This window comes from Triplophysa dalaica, chromosome 1 (genome assembly GCF_015846415.1).
Source record: "Triplophysa dalaica isolate WHDGS20190420 chromosome 1, ASM1584641v1, whole genome shotgun sequence".
NCBI lineage: Eukaryota > Metazoa > Chordata > Actinopteri > Cypriniformes > Nemacheilidae > Triplophysa > Triplophysa dalaica.
The window spans coordinates 13,295,777-13,317,849 of record NC_079542.1 but is presented as its reverse complement, the minus strand read 5'-3'; the positions used below and the strand labels follow the sequence as shown (position 1 = coordinate 13,317,849).

At 36.8% G+C, this 22,073-nt stretch overlaps 1 protein-coding gene across 2 annotated transcripts in view; it reads left to right on the top strand.

Moving 5' to 3' along the window:
* Positions 1–22,073, top strand: part of bean1 (brain expressed, associated with NEDD4, 1) — a 40,005-nt gene that overhangs the window by 5,440 nt on the left and 12,492 nt on the right. Inside the window, exons 3-5 of one of the 2 annotated variants that reach the window (XM_056743581.1) lie at positions 18,089–18,279; positions 19,337–19,537; positions 19,914–20,055. In XM_056743581.1, coding sequence (XP_056599559.1) covers positions 18,237–18,279; positions 19,337–19,537; positions 19,914–20,055 — 386 coding nt within the window. In that variant the 5' untranslated portion in view covers positions 18,089–18,236. The remainder of the gene's footprint in view (positions 1–18,088; positions 18,280–19,336; positions 19,538–19,913; positions 20,056–22,073) is intronic. The other variant, XM_056743572.1, reaches the window with a different exon arrangement.

Genomic DNA, 22,073 nt, shown 5'->3' with positions numbered 1-22,073 from the left:
TTCCTGATGTGACCTTCCATCAAGTGCTGTCTCAGCTGGTTAGATCTTTGTGTTGAAGCCAGTTTTGTGACGTAGATCTAGCCCACTGGGAATGCCCCTGCTGTGTTTGTGAGATAGTACACTTCCTTGCTGAAAAGACCAGTTTAGACCGGAGTGAATATTCAATGGGAAATAAAACAGATTTATTTTGGAATTTGGTTGCTTGTGGTTTAGTGCTGATGGTGTTTTAAAACCCTGTGCATTTTAAAAAGTGTATAAAAGGACAGTGCACATTATTTAGGACCAACATTAAAGGCCACATTCACCACGTTATTCAACCTAAAGTAAGTGTGTAAAGTTTTGCTGTTAGAGCATAAACAATACCTGCAAAATGATAAAGCTTTTAAGAACCTCCGCCCAAAGGAATACGCAAAAAAAGGGCGAGGGCTTCCTTAGAGAAGAGGAAGAGCCGTTGGAGTAGTGTTTGGTTATCAGAGATGGTAAACATTTGACTGAGCTACGCGCTAAACTACTTTCAATTTCATCACAGTCCTAATGTTGGTAATAAGAATTTAGCTACACACATTCTAAGATAACCCATGGTAAGATAACAGCTTCCATATTGATATTGTGTGTCTCTGTGTGTGTGCGCGGCTGCGCGCCCACATAGCCTGCCTCTAAAACACTTCTATGAAACGTCCTTTTTAGTCCTGCTTGCAAATGTCTCCTGGTCAATCTGCTTGATTATTATCCAACTCGGGTCCAATATAAAAAGGCAAAACTAACACTTTTGTTATTAGTGTTAATTAATCTAACCGGTCTGAACCATTCGGTCCGGTGTCATTTCCCTCGCCATAGTAGGAAAAAATGTGATCTGTAACAAAGACTGACGTTTGCACATGCACTAGCAGACCTCCGTAACACTTCGATCGATCCACATGTTTTTAACTGATGAAGTGAACTTGATGCAATTGTTATTGTTTATTACAAAAAGCCGAAGTTTATGAATACACATGCACAGAGACCAATCACAACAGCCTGAGAAGCGGAAGCTCGCTGATATGGTATGGGTGGGACATCTTCACACACATGCCCTAAGCGGGGAACCAATCACGACAGACCTGGTCAGCTTTACCAATCAGAGCGTTTCGGAAGGAGGGACTTTATATAGACCGGAAGAAATCCAGTCATTTTGTGAGAAGAGGGAAAGTGGTTAACAATAGACTTAAAATATGTGAATTATAAAGCGTTTTTTTTAATTAGAAATATGAACTTCCGTTGTTAAAAAGCCAAAAAACATAATCAAAGCCTCTTAAACAGCAAAAGACTGGGTCCTCTAAACACATAACACATGGTGCTAGTGTCCAGCAGTGCTGGTCTCCTCAACCAGACCATCATACCCCCGGCAGCATCACTGGCACAGACAACATCAACCATTACACTTGCTACAGCCCACTCATCCTCCTACACTTGTCCCAGAGGAAGGCTAAATAATGGCGGAGAAGACAAACAAAATTCAAAGAGATGGAAAATGTTGCCTTTGTTGCTGCATCAGCCCTTTTGATCTATGCGTTGTCGCATCTTTTCTGGTCAGATGGCTCAGCGTGTCATGCTGGCTAAATGTTCTATCTTGAAACTGAGTGCCCTCTGATTTTGACTTTCACGGCTACTTTCAAGTTCATACAAATCCCAGATGTAGTGAGCCTTTGTTTTGTTTGTTTGTAGCGCATTAGCATTTTAATTCCAGAGCGAGAACGACAGCCTCTCCTGCTGCTGCTCTTATAAACGCTTCCAATTATATGAGCAATGGGCGGCTCTGGGTTTTAGGTTATCAGAGTGAGCTTTATTACAGCCCTCCCTGAGGAAGAGCACCCACGCTGACATACATCCTGGAGTTAGTTGGGCTTTTTCACATCTGTCTGTGTCAACGTCTTGCATCTTAACAGTGTTAGTCCGTCACAGCTCTCCCCTCCACTGGTAACAATGTGCACAAGTTATGTGATCATTGAGAGATTATTAGATGAAGTTACTGATGTACATCTAAAATACTAATCAAAATTTCATATTTTTCATATCACCAGCGTAGCGTTTCAAGGACATAACAAAACGTATAAACGTATCCAAATAATCATTTTTCTCCGGGAGGATGTTTGTCCTATATATCGAAACATTAAACCTCTTAGAAAATGAGAAACTATAAAATGTTCATGTGTTACAGATATGATTATACAGAATTTCTATCAAATTGTATCCTCCAGCAACAGCCATCGGACAAAACTGGACATTTTCTGCATTTATTTGATAAATGGACAATTTCGAGACAATTTCAGTCTTCAAACAGAGCAACTGTGCATGGGCTATGAATCTATGGATATGAGATATAGCATACAGTATATGATATTTAAGGGAGAGTACTAAACGTTAGATTTGTTTATTATATAAACGTTTATTATTGCTGTTTTGCAGTATAAACTATACTGTTTAAAATAGTGTATGAACAACAAACCATGTGATATATCTTTCAAGTATTGGTTTGATTTAAGTTACTAATCGCATCAATAAATATTGTGCTTGCACTCAAAATCGTTTAAATCATTTTGTATACATTAATTTAAATGTATTTATTTAGCACATGCTTTATCCAAAGCAACTTATGAGGACATCGGGTAAATCAGACAAAAAATTGCATTGGTACTAGAAAATTATTATACAATTATTATACAGCATATATATTTTTTGCTCTCTGATTGTCTTTGTAACATAGTTACAAATTCAAGTTCATCATTCAACATTCCTCAACAACAGCACAGCGCAATGCTTCTCTGTCCATTTCAATCCAGTGCCTGACAGTCAATACGATCCAATAGTGCAGAATCCCTATCCCTGCTATTCAGATGATCTTTATTTAGGTTTCGAGATGGAGATGGGTGGATCTTTCCTGATTGAGTCAAACACAGAATAGCAGCTCTTGGGTGCCACTTAAACTAGATTAAGCCATTGGGCGAGTGCCTCATCCCATGGGCTTAGCCTGCCAACCATGAAAGTAAGAGTGGGATCAAAGCTGCCAAATCCTGTAGAAATGGGCCTCGCTATTGCATCCCCTGACCCACTAAACCCTTGAGGTCTAGATAATACTGGTCCCCAGCATTAATCTACCCTTTGGTTAACTTGCTTGATATATACGGTATCCAGGGCACAGAGGTTTGTCATCGATGTGCCCTTTGCTCTGGGTTAAATGAGATTGGAATGGTGTCTTTAAACAGCTGTCTTTAAAGAAGAGAATGCAAGGAACTGCTGTCATTTTTTTAACTCAACCACTATGAGACATTCCGCCCTGTTTGAGACAGGAATTCTCACAGTATGAGTTGAGTAATGCAAGGTTTTGTTAGAGGCTCTAGCAATAAGATATTATTTGCCAGATAGCCTTTGTTATTTAACTTATTGTCAGCATGCACTTCAAAGTGACATGAGAGGCAGCTGGCATCGAATGGGATACAAACAAAGAGCATCACTTTGTATTGAAGACATCATATTGTCTTGTGCAGTTTGCAGTGAATTTACCGCATTTTGCTGAATTTACCTGTAGGTGAGGTCATCTAGGTATTCCATGCAAAAAGAGCATTCACATAGCTAGGCATGGGCCAAATACAGTTTCAAGGTATACCAAGGTTTGAAAGTGTCAATGTTTCAAAACCACAATTTTTTTCTGTGATACTGTTTCTAATGTATGAGCTGTGTTTACACAAAAATACATAATTAAGTTGTGTAATGCAATGTTTGATGTTTAGGCTCAATACATTTTTTGAAAGAGTATTATAATTTTAAGGCTTTATTTTTAACTGACATACTGTATATGTTCAATGAATGTTGGTTAAAAATCGAATGTATTTGTGTCAAGTGGAAACGTTGTTGTTTGTATACGCAGACATGCAAATATCATATTTTATTTTAGTGTTGTAATTGCAATACTGTGAAACCATGACATCTTTGGCAAAGTTTATCATACCGTCAAAATATCTTACCGGCCCATGCCGACACATAGCTTTTGTGTACTGCATACAAAATGCACTACGGTGATGTTTAAGAAAAATTTAATTTGCGATAATACTTATATTAACTATAAAATATATTTACAAACAAAGAATTATATACTCTTATATGAAAAATGCTAGACTCTACTCCAACCTTTTCATTGTGTGTTTTTCCGAAACTCTTCTTGCAGATAGATCATATAATGTTCAAGAACAGTACACGTGACCGTGGATAGTTGCACACTCCCTGAAATTAAATTGTTTCTGGATTAGACAGTCGAGCAGGAGGATTTTGACAATGACTTGCTGCTCTCTCTCCATTTACTAAATCTGTCTGACAGCTCTCATGGTAGTCCAGCAGTCTGAGGCAGCTGTCTTTACCTCATACATACTGGCTAAGCAAAAACAAAAGCGCAGAATTCACACAATATTTAAAGCAACTCAGCTAAGGGAAATCACATGAAGATAGCAAGCTTCTTATCTGAGCTACAGGATATAAACTGTTACAAATGCTTTATTTGCTTTAATTGTTATATTAGTTTCTCTTATTACAACTCACTATGCAGAGTAGTCAAGCCATTTGTAGATTGTTTCTCCAGAAGGGTCATTGGTCAACAAGAGCATCCCAGAAATGCGATGAAAAATGTTATAAGTAGCTTAATGTCAGCTGATGTAGCAGACATGTATAAGTTTATTACTTTGCAATGCTTTTCTCTTAAAATTAGAAAAAAATGTTAGGAATAGAATTTCCTAAAATTGCTTAGGAGAAATATAAAATAGATATAAATGCAACAATTGTTAACATATAAAGTTGTATATGTACAAAAATACAGATTGTGTAAATTTGATAAGAAATGTTAGATATTATTGAAATCTTCAATAATATTGACTTTTAATTGCGAATTTGAAAAGGCAAATTTGAACTCATTTTATGAAAAATCTTTCTGGGGTTTTTCCTCTTTTTTTTCTCAGTAGAAATAGATATGTGTCACAAGAAATAGCTCACAGTTTCCATTTTCTCTCCATTTAACCTCATTGATGTCTAGGAGAAATAATTGAAATATTAAAGAAATCTCATCTGTGATTTTTCTTTTCTGTGGGTTTATTTATCATACATGAAAATTTATATCTAGAAGATATATTACAACCCCATTCTGTCCTTCTGTTCAAGGGGGATCCCTGTCATACAGTTATAAAAATGTAAAAGTGTCCTCCAGTGAGGATTTGTTACAGACATTTCATGCACATTTTTATGGAGGACCCAGCATGAGCTATAACTACAATGGCCTCGAGTCGACACTAAACCTATCCTCTCAATAGAGAGTCCAAGATGTTGTAATCTGTTGTTATGGGGTGCAAAAAAAAAAACATTGCTGTGAATCAGGGGTTTAGTAGAGACGTGGAAGAAACTCGGTTTGGAATTGAATTCCGCCTTATGTCTCCTTTGTATGACATGTGGGAGAGGAGGTGTATCCTAAAACTCAGCCGAAAGCTGATTTAGCTTTTTATAAGCTTTTTATTGTTTTATTTGTCTACATTTTAAAACATAAATTAAATCAACCATCTATAAAAAGCCTATTAATTTTTCGATTTAAAAAGTGAATTACTTGTTTACATTTTTATGTTTTATTAATTAAATGTGTCAATTGATTCTTCATTTTATTTAAACACTATCGGTCCACCATTCATTTTGGCATTTAGAAAAAAATAAGAGACCAATTCAAATTAACTATTTATAGGTATGTGTTTAGATAAAATTATCATTTTTTGTTTAATTCTGTGATCTTCTAACAATATTTCAACCAAATTTCAATGACAAATATTCTTCAAGATATTCTATCAGACCTCAAATACTGTGAAGAAAACAAGTTCATATACACTTTTAAACAATGTAACAGAAATACTTGTATTTATTTTTTATTTGTTTTACTTATTTTTGTCCCAGTTTACATGTGTCTTTTCGTGGTGTCAGTCTTTCACGTTGCTGTTGGATGACTTTGTCACTATTGAGGTTTGATTCTGTTGAAATTCAACAGACTGTATAGTCTCTGTGACATTGAGTCCTTGATGCCACACCAAAGACATTGGTGTTATTTTATTTTATCACTCATTGAACTTCTGCTTTTAAATGCATTGCACACATATACACAAGCAGCAGGAATAAATAGTATATGTAGTAGTACATATTCGCTGTTATTTACCTCCTCACTGCACAGTTGTTTTTAAAGCTTAGCTTTGTTGTCTGGCTAAATAATGAGATTATGATTTGTGAATATAAAGCGACACATTCAGAATTGTAATCTGTATCCCATATTGGCTTTATTATTAGATGAGCTAGAATGAGCAAAGACTTAAGCCTCTCTCTTTACGATTCAGTATGACCTAGAATGCTGCATCTCTCTGACCCACATCCTATTCACAACAGACTCCAGCGTGTACAGCAGTCTCTTTCGCCTCTATTATACTAGAAATAAATGGCTTTGAATCTCCATTAGAAAACTCACTGTGACATGCTGTGCTCCTCCCCGAAATGCACAGCTAAAGCAGTGTTATAGCATGGTTTCAACATAACAGTGTGTGTGACAGATTTTTGTGTGTAGTAGTAGCAGAGGTAATGCGCTACATTTACTTGAGTAACATTTTCGAAAATGTGTACTTTTTAAGTAAACTTAAAAGTGGTATCTTTTACATAAGTATATTTCTAATAAAAAATCTTTACTTTTACTTTGTTAGACTGCATGATGTTCCTTTGTTCCTTTTTTTTCATGGTTGTCGTCCCTTTTACTGGAACATTCCCGAGTGAATGATTCTTTTGAGTCGATTCTTTTGAAAGCATTATTTTAAAAAAGGGCAAAAACTCCTGAATAGGTTCACAAATCAGTTCAAATGATTTGTTCAGTTCCCAGCACGATCTGAAGCGGCAGGTTTCTCACTCTTCATAGTGGAAAACATTAGAACACGCAGAACACAAAGAGCGTTGGATGAAGTCGATATGAATCTATATCTATCAAACCAAAACTGCAAATGTGTAATATTTTTTGCCAGCAATAATAAATGCCTGTCATGTGCGTGCGCCCTGTTCGTCAAACACAACAACATAAGCTCGACCTGGTAGAGACAGAGACGTGGGCTTGCTGAAATATACATTTGAAGAACATAGGAAGAAAACTTGTTGACGGGTGTGTGGTTCACTGTTAACTGTATGTTAACAAGTAAGAGTTTTTCACAACACAGACATGTGACACGACATGAGAAAACGAGTTTTGTCTAAAATCAGTTTGTATTTCAGATGTTCTAATCTAGATCATTTTAGGAAATGCTCTGAGTTTAGTTAAATGCATTGTAAATGCAAAACTCTGCAGGTTCACTTTACTTTGACATGGTCTATTATTCTAAATAAGTTGTGTAGGCTACATTGACATCGGGACTAGATGAAATTCAAATTTACAGAAATGCTCGTCTCTTCTGTGTTTGTCTATTCTTTAGTCTCTGTGTGTATGTTGCAAAGATATCTTGATAATAATAATTAAAAACATTGATTCAAATATTATATACAAATATTGGCTTTAACAATAATTTTATGGATATAAACAGATTCAAAGTAACTAGTAACTAGCTACTTGAGTAGTTTTTTGATTGCATACTTTTTTACTTTTACTCAAGTAATTTTTTAAATAGTGACACTTACTTTTACTTGAGTAACAATTTCTCTAGTTACTTGTATTTTTGGTCAGCAGCTGTTGTCCAGTCAGATGCTGCCGGATGTGACCTTGAGCTGCAAAAGCCTGCGGTTCTGTTAAGTTGATCCGGGGTGTTTAGACCGTGTCCAGTGTGGTGACAGACAGACCACCCCAGTAACAAACCTCATCAAACAGGGCCAGACAGTGACACAATGTTCCCAGAGATTGCCTTTAGCACAGGCTGCGAACATGAGCAAACATCACCGCCACAATCAGATCCATTATCCCCCATCCGTCACAGAGCAAACAGCCAGCATCTGTTACAGGCCCGCAGGATCACCGTTGAACTCCTCTGCTTGGATGCAGAAACTCACACACACACGCTTCTAAAGGCCTGCAGGGTAATTATTATGACTGCATTACGCCAGCTGTGCAAGAACAGCTCATCCAAACTGTTGTGTGGGTGTTGTGCCTCTTGGTGCAGTAGAGGCAATGCAGCAGTGTTATGAACAAATATATTATAACATAATTAACGGAGGTATATGAGGTTTTGCCAGGTGGGGTTGTGATGAGTGTGCACTGTAAAACTTTGATGTAGTTTTGCAGCAGGTTTGCCAGTAATTTACTGTAGATTGAATTACTTTCCTATTAGTTCTGTTCAATTTGAGTTAAACAATTTTGACTTTTGATATTCAAAATGAACAAGGAGAGACTGGCATTAGCACAGCAACACTGCAAAAAATGAGATTATCTAATCAGTTTTGTCTTGTTTTTAAGTAAAAAATATTTGAAGCTTCTTAAATTACCATACATTTACATAAAAATAAATGTGGCCTAAGATATTTAGTCTTGTTTCATGACTAAGAAAGAGATAAGTTTAGGTTCGAAACAAAATTATAAATTAAACCTACAGTAAGTTAAAGCAAACCTGGTCCAAAACTACTGTACAGTTTTACAGTGTGTGTTTTGAGACATCAGTGAATAAACACTTTAAACATGAATGGCGGTTTTGTTCAGCGAAATATTGCATTTAGTGCAACAAAAATTAATTTATACATGTAGAACATGTGAGGTCTTCTTAATTTTTAGAGGTTATATTTAAGTTTTCACATTTGGTAGACACTTGGATACTTTTTATCCAAAGTAACTTCGAAGTAGTGCTAAGTAACATCAGTTCTGACCCAAGTCGCTGCTAAATGAAGACAGTAACACCCTATAGTGAGTGGAAAGACAATGTAACCGCTTTGCATCGGAAATACGAAAACGCATTTCCTATGTGTAGTGGAGTAGGCGGGGCGGTCTCGTATCGTGTAGTAGGAGATCAGGAGCATATAAGAGAACGAGCGACCGGACCGTCAAAGAGAGAGGACCGGGCCCGAACATGTTTGTATTTGTATTACAACAAAGCCGCCGGCTGTCTTCCGATTCCCGTCTCCTTCCTTCCTTTTAATGAACCTTATTACATTATGGGACCTGAATTTCTGGGGTGAAAGGTCAGCTGTGAGAAGTTTTTCTGCTACTCTTTTCATAAAAAACTTTAATTTACAGTAGGCAGATATATTTTACCCACACAGCCGCAGAAAAACATTAAGAGACCATTCCAATGTTTCATTTAAGTAGCATTTTAGGTGTTTTGTGGCCAATCCAGTCCAGTGTCTTTTTTCAATTTAATTATTTCACGGCTCATTGGAATGCTTGATTCTGAAATAAGTCCCTTCAGTGTGATACACACTGATCACACATTCTGGGCTTATTACTGCGAAACAACCGGCTGCCTGTACATCATCCCTTACATAAAATCAAACCTCAGGAGTGACAAAGTCATCCAACAGCTATGTGAAAGATTGACAGCATGACAAGAAGCATGAACACTGTGAGAAATAATCGATGTTATCAAATAAAAAATTAATGTGGAACTTTTCTTAAATACATGTACAAATGTTATTGTTGTCTGAAAAATACAGAGCATCAAAAAAATCTGTCTCCAATTTAAAATTTCTTTTTAAAGTCTTTTTATTTGAAATTCTGGAGAAATATTGTTGGATCACAAAATGAAACAAAAATTATCATTATACCTAAACACATACCTATAATGATAAATTCAGAAAAACTGAACATAATTTTGAGATGGTCCTTTTTTGTAAGATCTATAACATGATACATCCACAGTTATATCATGTAAATCTTGTGCTTGTAAATAATGCAGGTCTACAAATGTAGGTGTTTGTCTTCATTTTAAAGATAAAAAGACGAATGCATTGAGAGTTCAAAAGAAATGATTTAAAAGAAAACCAAAAGAGGCTGCTGTTCATGACTGGATCGATGGCGGTTCATTGGAGCAGTCCTCTTCACCTTTATGAGAATGGATTGTGTGTCCCTGACATTGTTGTCTGTCTAGCTCATGACCTTGTCACTTGCCTCTTTGCTTAATGTCTTATCTTGTCAGGTTTACCTGCAGTCCATCACAGAAATCGTAGAAGATTGACATTTTTATTCATCTCTTGTGTTCTTTTATTATTTTAAAAGATAAATTACACTAAATAAGGCTGTAAAATACTTAATTAGTGATGGAGAATTGTTTGGTATAATTTAATTTCATACTTTCTTAACACTGAAGTAGGCTTCCACTAAAACCTTTTTGCAAGACGTAAGCAATAGTGGTCCAGACTTTTTGTCTTGAAAATGTGTTTGAAATTCGATTCACTTCTGAATGTTGTTTTTTGCAATGTAATTAAAATGAAACGGGAAATGCTTCTGGTCCAGTTTACATCTTGGCAAAATGGTCTGTATATTATGGATGCATACTTTGCAATGTTTCTAAATGTATCAATACGTAGAAAAAATAACCAGTTTAGCTAAAATGCACATGTTGTTGCAAAGTGCATTTTAAAAATAAGCCAAACAAAATGTATTCTATAATTAGGGGTAATACTTAAAATGACGTTATGCTATTATTGCCTCGAATACTTTTCCAATCAGTACAGCCCATACTCTGTGTTATTGGGGTCAATTGGAGATTAAAAATGTGCAGAGGCTTGCATTATCTGTCACACACTTCCCAGCTGGATCTCTGAGGACCCAGAAGTGAGAATGAGTAAAAGGTTGTGTAAACTTTTAAAGACTCTGACAGATGGCATCTCTCATGAGGGTTGAGGAGCTTGTGTGAGACAAATTGTCTTGTAGGCATATGTGGTACTCCTTCATACAGTATATTATGTGGCAATTCTCAGAGATGTATTTTATGTATGTGGCTTCTGGTTGTTTGGTATCAGAACCAGTTTTCACTGTAGTGCAGTGTTTCCCCTACCATTACCTTAGGGGGGAGCCCCGCCCATCCAATAATATCCCGCTCCCCTTAAAGGGGACATTTCATGAAAAACAGACTTTTTCCACGTTAAAAATGCTAAAATCTGGTCTCTTGTGCATCTGTCAACTCAGAAAACGTGAAAAAAGACAAATCATTCACTTTTTTTATGTGAGCCTATCTCTGCAAGCCTTTAAGAAAACAAGCGCTTCAGAAATCGCGCTCTTACTGACGTAAGTAGCCGTTCTTATTATAATATTTCTGCCCCTTGTTCTGAACGTGTACGCACTAATAAAAAGAACACCCGTCCCGACAGTCGTCATCAGCACTAATTTAATTCCGTACCCCACCCTACCCATTTGACAAAAATGCCACCACCCCAACCGCACCTGCATTACTTTTAAATGATGTGTAGACAAAACCATATATTTTCAAACGCAACAAGTAACAAAATATTAGGATATATGCGTTTTTAAACATGTAGTAACTAAATATGGCAGAGTTTTGGGAGAGACAACCAAGAGTGAATTAATTATTGTTAGCTAGTAGCTACTGTATATTTGATTAGTGATTTATGAAATGTGTTTTGATTTAAACAAAATATGTAAAAAATAGCCTATATTGTTCATGTGATATTAACACTTTCCTTTTTCTGTAAAATTATACCAAAGCCACTAAAGGTTAAGCTGCCATCAGGGCTAAAAAAAGCTTTATGCAGAAAAGTGTCCTTTAAAAAACTTTTACAGAGTCGAAAAGAAGTCAACGAGAGTCGATTTCTGTCTCGGAGTCGATTGCGACTTTAGGGACATTAGAGTAGAGGAATTTACTCTTTTGGAGTCGACTCCCCATCCCTAGACAGTAGCTTCATGGCAGGCTTACGATAAGATTAATAGTTTAGTTTAACATGTTGTAACTTTTCTACAAAACATTACCAGACCTTCTATGTTAAATATAGACTGTGGCTATCAGAATATAAAGTAAATGGTGTGATTAAACTAGTTATTAGATTGATTGATTTAACATTATTTATTAAAAAAGTATTGTCCCGACCTCCACCGCAAAAAAATATAGAGACCGTGAACCTAGGGGAAACACTAGCTAGTGACCACTAAGTAGTCAATTAGTGAAGTCAAGTAGTTTTTGTGGATTCAATATCCACGCATTGGTGCTTTTATTTGGATTTAAAGACAACTTGTGTGAGGGTATTTTGTCATTTACCTTTATGGATCCAACTTAAATATGCTTCAAAGCATATAGGTGTAGCTCAGTTGGAAGAGTAGTGTTTTGGCAGTTTTATTAGTATGTGTGTTCCCTAGAGATCACTGAACAAAAGAATCACTACAAATCCCATTTTAGTAGCATTATTATGTTCCTGAGATTTTAATTAATTCTGTGCGTGTTCCTGTGTGTTTTGTGTGTTTTTTGTGTTATTGGTTGTGTGGGTAGAAATGACCTTCTTTACACATTTCATCCTTGTTGCTGAGAGATCTAAATCAAGTATGGATGTTTCTGTAAGTGCTGCTTATTTACAGCATACAATAACTGCATTGATAGGGTGGGACAATTTGGCAAAGGATACATTTTTTGATAAAACTAAAGTATTCACTAAAGCCACAATATGGAAGAATTTTGTTATGAAATATCCAAAAATCAATGGCACAGTGTGATATATTTCATGCAGTTGGATACTTACGTGATCCCAAATGTTGCCAAGAATGTGCAAATCAAGAGAAATCCTATTTAAAAAAAAATCTTTTATCCCTTGTATTTGTCATATTTCAGCGACTTAATATCCGGTGCTCCGCACTACCCTAAGTTTCCGGTTGTAGAAACTATGGCAGCACGCAAATGCGAAAGTGGTTATACAGCATCTGGGATGCAGCATCTGTTTTTCTATAATTATGGGTCACGATTACTCTTTGGCGAGTAAAGGAAACCCCAAAAAGCTGAAACGTAGGCCAAATGAGGCAAGCAGGCTTATGGACAAACGAAGAAATAAAACAAGGATTAATATCGGCGTGGCGTTTTCTAAATAGAGAGAGCTTCGTGAACAGCTTGGACTCGACAGAGACTCCGCTCACACATGTGTTTTAATAGACAGGAAAGCACTTTTTTTTTACTCGACACGAAATACTCATGCACAGATTATTTGAATAGTTATGAATGCAGTTAGCCAATGAAATACAGTATATGTCGGAAAACATATGTAGCCAATAACATTACTTGTAAAGGCTGTGGGTTCGTCCCAATTTACTTTTTAATCTACGACTGTATGACTGTTTTAAACAGATAAAACTTTTGTCAAATCAATTGACAAAGTCCAATATCAGTCGCGGGCTAACGTAGCATTACATTCCACGTTTTTTGCTAGCTAATTTATTAAAATGACATAAAATAAACTTAATTCATTACCTCATCCGTGAACATGATGGGTGATCACCATATGCCTCTGGATGGTGAAAACGACATGTCTCATAATTACACTCTCATAGATAATGTAATTTAGCTTCGCCTTTTGTTGTTGTTTTGAAAGTGCGCCATCTAGCAGTCCAAATATTCCATATTGTGGCTTTAAATCTAGCTTTTTGTACAATATCTCTAAAGAGCTTTTTATAATTCCATTCATCCACATCCCAGAATACATTGAACTATATTAACATCAAAACATTAGTTAAAGTATTAGACTTAATCTCTGTGTTTGTTAAAGGGGTCATATGGCGCGAACACTTGTTTTTATTATGCATTCTATCTAAAAGCGAATGCTCACCCAGACCTTCCTGAAATGCCTCGTGTAACCACACCCCCACAAATCTACGTCAGTTCGTGGAATGAGTAGATTTAAGCCTAGCTCAGATTACAGGATTCTTGGTCAGATTTTACCCCGATTTTTCCCTCCTGAGAATCTTTAAAAAAAAGGTATCCATGGCCTCGATCGGATTTGATGTTTGATTCAGATTATCACCTAATGTGAGGCATACACAGATCAAATCTTACAAATCCCGATTTGCTCCGAGAACATCTGCACGGGGCCAACCTGATCATATCAAACATGTTGATATTTAGGATTTCAAAACGGGGTGATAACGTTGGTACTTTTACAACAACCAATGAGAGACAAGACTACAAGATGACGGAGTGACTGACAGACATTTAAAAATGTAAACTGCAACTGCTGCAGTGCATTGAAATGTGGCAACAGAATAAATATAATGCATCCTTCAAGTTGTTGCTTCGCAATGTCCATTGTGTTCTGTATTATAGATAGTGAACAGGAGCGGCTGGCTGCTTCTTTTCCTTGTTTTTTTCCCACAGCCTGCATCCGTAATTTTGCACTACTGCCATCATCTGGTGCTCGTCAACTTCTCTATTTAGTCATATTCTTGCTCTTATTCCTGTTTAAGTTAGATACCAGTATAAGTATTTTCTACCTTGAACACTTCTTACCCATTCCAGTATGTCCTTAAGTTCTTGTCCCACTAAACCTACTGAACAAGCTGCTGCTTCAAACAACTTTATCTAACTGCTACCAGAAAAAAACATCCCTGCGTGTTCACCAGTTGACATAATGCCATAATACTGCTAGATGTCTCCATGTCAACTCAAAAACACGTGATTTGCGTGTTCTCAGGTACGACAATCTTAAAGTTATCTTGTAGTGTGTGATGAGCCAGGAGTTCGAATCTTTTAGGATGAACATGATTAAGATTTGAAATAAGAGAATCTGTCAAGATTCTCCTTATGTGTGTGCTGCAACTATATTTTATAATCTGCCAGGTAGGGGTGTGCGATATGACGATATTAGATCGCGAACGATTAAAATGACTGCACGATCCACTTTTTCGGAAAAATCGTTAAATCGTCCTATGTAGTAGTGTTCTATAGAATTCGACCACATACTTGCGATAGATTGCGCCATGTAAACAAGCTCGTATACGTTGCTTGTGAATTCAGTAAGATTAAGTGACGCGGTCAGTGAAGATGGAGGGACACACGGAGGACTTGGTCCCAAAAAAAATTCTACATCAGTAATATTGAAATGGTTTGGGTTTTCCCCAACTGACACGGCCCAAACAACAGTTATTTGCAAATGTGGCAATGATAAGATTCGAGCGTCGTAAGGCAACACAACAAACCTTTTTCACCACCTCAAAATAAAAGGGACTGAAAGAGTATGCCGACAGTCAAATTATAAAGGGATCCCACGTGAGTAAATCAGGTACAACCAAGCATAGGGAAACTAAAAGGCTTAAACAACGACTTTAGCGAAAGAACCATTTGAGAAAAAAAAACACGTATCCGTATGACAGAACGAGCAAGCGCTGGAAAGATGTCACTGACGCGGTCGCATTTTACCTGGCCAAAGACATGAATCCCATAAAGACTGTGAAAAATTAGGACTTTAAAAAACTGCTCAAAGTCGTAGATCCACGTTACGAAATACCCAGCCAAAAATATTTATCCTCCACGCCCATTCCACAGCTTTACTCCGAGTGCCGCAACAAGATGAAAAACAAAATTCATAATGTAAAGTTTTTTGCTAACAGATGATTTATGGTCTTGCACTTTCATTAAATATTAACTTTATACCATTTATATTTTGAAGAATATTTTAATAGAGTATATTTTTATATGGGGACTCAGTTTGGCTGTATTGAAGCCCCTTTAATTTGCTAAATAGTCTTAAAACCAACTTGAAGAAGAGCCGCGATAAAATCGTGAATCGTGATCTATCTGGAAAAAATCGTGATTTGAATTTTTTTTCTAGATCGCCCACCCCTACTGCCAGGGTTTTTAAACTCCTTTAGTCTGAGGCAGGCAAGCCCAAGTAAGATGGATGTACCTGTAAGTACAAATGCTTTGGAGCCTGATGTTCCAAATATGGTAAGAAGCGTTACATTTCCGTCACACGCTTGCAGTATTCGACCAATCACTACACACTGGTTAACTGGCCAATCATAGCACACCTCGCTTTTCTTAGCGATGAGCTTTGTTAAAAATACATGCGTTTCAGAGAGGCGGGGCAAAGAGGAGATACAAACATGCACGGTACATGGAAAACACCGCGTTTTGAACCTAAAAGTGTGTATACACATTGCATTACATCTAAATCAAACAATACTATTTGTTTTAGCCGTGTCATACGACCCCTTTAAACCTTTAAAATTAATATTAAATTATAGAAATCAGGGAAAATCCTTAGAGGTTTTAATTTCCTTTCCATTTAATCTCATCCTGTCTAGGAGAAACAGTAATAGGAAATAGGAAATATAATCTCTTTTATTTCTTTGTTATGGGACCACCATGTACGTTTCAATCGTACAGTATCTTGTTTAAGGGCTGCATAGATATTTTACTGACAAACATACTAATGAAGTAGTATTCTATTACTATTAGAAATAGTATTTCTTCAGTGTAGAACTTAAAAATGGCTCTGTAGGAAAGATGTAGAATTGAAGATGTGGGTTAAAGTCTGGAAATCTGTGCCACAGAATTGGAATGTTCCCAGCGGGAAGCATGCAATAAGAAGAGAGATGATAACAAGAGTAGAAACCGTTGAGTTCAAGAGTGTGTTTGTGTGTGGGAGAAGGAGAGGTCGAAGAAGGGCACAAGAAGCATACATTGTTGTGATTATGCAATAGAGTTGCATGTTGATCTGCCTCGACCTTCAGCACAAAGCCATGTGTTTTTATATAGACAGGACAAAGATGCAAGTGCCAGAGGGAAGGACAGCAGAAGGACATGACAACTTATATAAGCCACACACTCACGCAAATCTGACATAATAAAACAGTGGCACACTGCTGACCAAAGTAAACTGCAATCTGAGTCAGCATCTGCTCATAAAGACACACATCATGCACTTGAGTAAGAGGGCACGGTAGACATGTGTTCCAGTGTTAACAAAGACCAGATGGATGCCTGGAGGTTGCCATGCTGCGGTAGTCCTGAAGACACAGTCCTGTTGTATCTTTGGAGACCCCACTACTGGCCACCTACGTATTAGCACACATTAACTTTAATAATTCAGAGCTGCAGAACTACATACTTTAGGAAACTTTTGTTTATCTGCTTGTTAAGCCTGTTGCCACGCACCACCATATAAGGTCATATAATATCATTTCCAAGTCCAACCGCTCTATCAGATGCCATAAGAAAATTACAAAAATTATAATACACACTTGTGATGTCATGTAAAACTGCTGAAAATCCCCCCTCCTCCGTAGCACGTTAAACTGTGTAGTTCATTCACCCAGACAAACAGAACAGCCAGTTGACATATTTAAATAATAGGATTCTGCATCCCTGAGTCCGCATCTAGTTGTATGGACTCAATGCAGCCTGAAAACTCGCAAAATAGACTAAACCTAAGTAAAATAGCCGTGCGCCATTGTTTAATGTCCCACACAAACAAGCACAACGACAAACACACTTCACAAAAACGCACAGCCCTGCAGTTTATTTGCCAAAAGCTTCCAAAAGTTAATAGAAAAATGTAATCATTTTCAGGGAATATTAACTCTTGACCAGTGGTGTAATTTGGCATCAGGAAAGTGTGATATTTGGTTCTGTCAATCCAGTCGACAGGTCATTTATTTCATACTTTCCTTAGAAAATATTACCATTCATTTTAAATAAAAGTAATAAAATTAAACAATCCAAAAATTATCAAATGAATCGTACATTAATAGTACAAATCAAATGTAGCATTCTGTCCTCATATTTATTTACAGCTGAAAGGCAAAATCATTAGCGATGTAATCTGGGCTGGATACAGCTTCAAACACACAATTTCCGGTTGTTTGTTCTTCATTCACAGCTTGTGCCCGTTTAAGTGAATTGTTACACCTGACAGTGATGTTTCCTTTTCCTCCAAGTATATGTGGTTACCGCTCAAGCACTGTGGACCTCACAGATAAATTGATTTGATTTGCGCCTTGTTTATCTTCAGAAAGGCCTGGAGGCATCACAAGACCCACATAGTGTTAACATCATTCTCTTTACCAATAGGCTTTATTGAATCTGCCTGTAGCTTACTGTATAGTGCGTGTGTGTGTGGCTTATTATGGTTCCTCTCCTTCTTTCTAAATGGAAAGGGTGACGGAAGTCAGAGAAGAGCTAATGGCTGGAGTTGGGCTTCTCGCAAGTTGACATGAAAGTCTTCCTCCCCGCATATTTAAAAATTCACACGGGTCAGGATTAAAAATTAAACACTGCAGACTTGAGAATCTAATCCGCTGAGGGATGAAAGTCTGGGGAGCGTTCCTGATCTGCGGTCCACAGAGAGGTAGGTGTGTGAGCGAATGTGCATGTGTGTTTTTGCTCTCACAGCAGGTTTAATGTACAGGAACTGACATAATCGCACACCAGTGTGAACTCATCTGTGGGATTGACAAATGGCTTTGTTCAGAATGGCATGCTGATTTATATAGTGTGTGCATGTGCAGTACTACATTGTGTATAGGATGCACATTTTATGAATTTTTATGAATTTATGAACTACCTTTCTGTTTTAATTAGGGATGCATATCGAAAGTACACATATTACAATGGTTTACAGAAACATTTTCAGATTTGTTTTTATTTACTGCAATAGTGAAACAGGGCTGTTCACTTTCAGAAGTTGTAATGATGCTTTCCTATCCCAGAAAGAATGTATGTTGTTTATATACATTTTCATTTTTTCATATTTTAATATAATTTTCATAGACATTCAAAATTAATTGTGTGTCACATATTTAAGCAAATTGCACGTGAAATATTTTTTGCTCTTAGAGTTTTAGGTCTTTTCTCTTATTAGAATATTATAAGAAAACTTATTAGAAAAAAAATCTGTTTTGATGTCTTATGTTGAATTGCGTTTTTATAGTTGTATAATGTATATGTTCTTTTTATGTTTTAAATGGATATTTTGTTATGGTTCTACAGCACGGTGGTCAACTGCTGTTGTTTTTACTTCATAAATATGAAAATAAAAATTGATATAGCTTATTACATGTGATTGCATATCACATGTTCTTTAATATTGTACATCCAGTATTTATGCTATATTTGCCCAAATGTATGGTATACAACAAAAAACACTGCAGTTTAGTGTACATTCATAGTTACACTTCACTTAAGATTAAATAATATTAAATAAACTAAACATAGTTATTGCATTTTTCATAAAGTGATAAAGTATTCTGAACATAGCCAGTTTGACTCTATTGTGTACACTGTGGAACTTGATGGATTACAATTTTGAAAATGGTTTGAAATCTTGAACCATAGTTTTTGTCTTTCTTTCTTTCTTTCTTTCTTCTCTCTCTCTCTCTCACTGCCATCTTCTGCCTTCCATACAGTGAGCTCAAACCAGAGCAGCCAGACTCATGAGTACCCAGACTGCCAAGAAGGGGTCAGTGAAGCCAGCCTGCTGGTGTCCCCTCTGGTGGTGGCCGGCATTGTTATCGGCCTGGTGCTCTTCCTCTCCTGCGTCACCATCATCGTGGGAAGTCTGCGCAAAGACAGCCGACTGCGCAACCCCCACCTGCGTGCCAGCTACGGTGAGTGTCCTGTGTTCAAAATTTATCACATCTTGCACTATAAAAAAATTATTTTGCTAAAAGAATGTTAACGACTTAATTTCAAAATGGTTTATTGTTTTTAACATTTAACACAGCTTTAATCTATAAAAGGGACTTTTATCATTATGTCTGTTCCTTGGGAATAAAACCTGCAACTTTTGCAATGCACAAATAACACAGTTCTCTAACAACTGAGGAACAGGAACATAGAAAGCCATAGTGAATAATATGTGTTAGTTTTGGTGGTAAATTTTAAGTTATGCAAGTCTTAAGTGAATTATCTCCAAACAGTTTTTCCATGTTTCAAGTGATAGCGTTGTACAGCATGTTTCGTCAGTATGATTGTTCTCCACAGCTCCAGATGGCCTCTCATATGGGGACTCCATTGGAGAGCTGAGGTCCGCCTGCATTGAGGAGTTTCCCCCTGCTTTTGACTTTGACTCTTATATTGAGACCCTTTCTCAAGTCAATGTCATGTACCATGACTCTCCTCCTCAGTAAGTTACATATCACCTCTGAATTTAATCTGTGTGAATGTGTTTTGTATGTACGGTGGAGGTCAAAGAAGGGAGTGTGTGCTTGCATGTGATATCGGTAATGAGATGACTTTATCGGCTGTAACAGAGGCTGCCACCTTAATGAATCCCATTCCACAGTTACTTATGCAAGCTTCAAAAGACTCAGTCAGCAAATCCTAAGTATTGTGGAAGAATTCAACTTTATTTAACAAAATTATATTTTTCTACCATACTAAAATTGCTTTATACATTTCTTTGTTGTGTTGAACTCAAAAAAGACATTTTGAAGGATGTAGGAAGCAAACAGTTTTGGGGCGCATTTGACTACCATTGTATCTTTTCTTACTATAGCCGTCAATGTAAGCAAAAAACTGTTTGTTTTCCAGCATTCTTCCAAATATTTTTAGGTGTTCAACAGAAATAAAGAAATTCATCTAGATTTGGAACGACTCGAGGGTGAGCAAATGATGACCGAATGTTTATTTTTGCCTGAACTGTCCCTTTCAGACTCGATGTGTAACTTGCCATTGCAATTGCAATTTTTCTACTTTGGTAGTCAATGGTTCCCCAGAAATCTCAGTTGTGAACATTTTTCTATATATCTTTATTTCTGTTTAACGGAACAAAGACATTTATAAAGCTTTGGAACAACTTGAGGTTGAGTAATTCATGATAGAATTTTCATGTTTGGGTGAACTGTCCCTTCAAGCTCTAATTTAAGAGAATACCTTTTTTTTTCTTTTCACACATTTTTGGGTCTGCCTTTAAATGTTTGTCCATCTGTTTGACTGCATATAGGCACAGCTCAGTAGGAACATTGTTCAAACCCTCCCTTAGACACATTTACTGGCTGTGGCTCTATGTAAACCCCCGAGAGTAAAACCGTTTATTAATATCTGTATTATTGCTTTAGAAATTGAAATTAAGAAAAAGCGAAGCTCAAAGCAATAAAGATCACATCAGATGGCTAGTCAAGATAAGAATCAAGATAACATTCACCTCCAAAACCCTTTCACTCTCTTGCCTTGCAATGAGGGGTATTCTGGATCTCAGTGCTTCCCTCTTTTGAGGTTTTACCTTTCAGCAGTTTTCTCTCATCTTGTTAGGAAGGTTGGGCACTTTATACTTTCAGCCCTCAACCTGTTCTCATAACAAGCAGGAATTGCTGATAAATGCCATGGCTTTGCACTGAAAAAGGCTTGCTGTGTTTGATCTAAATGGCAGCTTGTCTAATTGGCATCTTCAAAGAATCAGTCAGTTCCATTCCTTGCCATTTAGCCTGCCTGCCTTCACACAGCGACCCATAAAAAAACTTCTCAGGTAGGGGATCCATTCACAGAGGGGTTGTGTCAGAGTTGATTGTTTATCAGGCCTTGACTCATTTCATAACAATCAAATAATTTCATATTCATTCAAATGTCATTATAATGTATGGCATTTAGCAGTTTAACCTCATCAACCCTAAAGTCATTATTACTATAGTTAAATACAACACATAAAGGATCCACGTATGACCTCAGAGGGAATATGTTCCAAAGTCATTGTGAAATGAAGTCTGATGTCATTTTAACTTCACGACAGCAGTATTTGTGACCTCATAGAATGTCTCCAGATGTCTTAAAGTCACCAGGAAATGAAAGTTGCGATTGACTTGTTTTCCGTACCGTGACATATATAATTAAATGAAATTATAAAGAAAATGTAATGCAGGTTTTATTTTGCCATTCCCTTTTTTTATTGGTTTGTTATAAATTGGGCGTGGAGGGGAGGGCTAAAACTGTCTGGCCATTGGACAGTCAGTATAGTTCTACCTCTTTTTTGTTGCTGACGTCATGTGGTGAAGAGGTGTTGTTGAGAGGGGGAGAGGAGCTTAATGTTTTTATTAAAGATTACAGGTGCAAATTAGTTTTGAAAAAATAATGGTGTTCATGGCTAAATCATTTATAATATCACTGCAACACATAGAATTTTCCTGTTAAATTTCATGGTTACTTCAA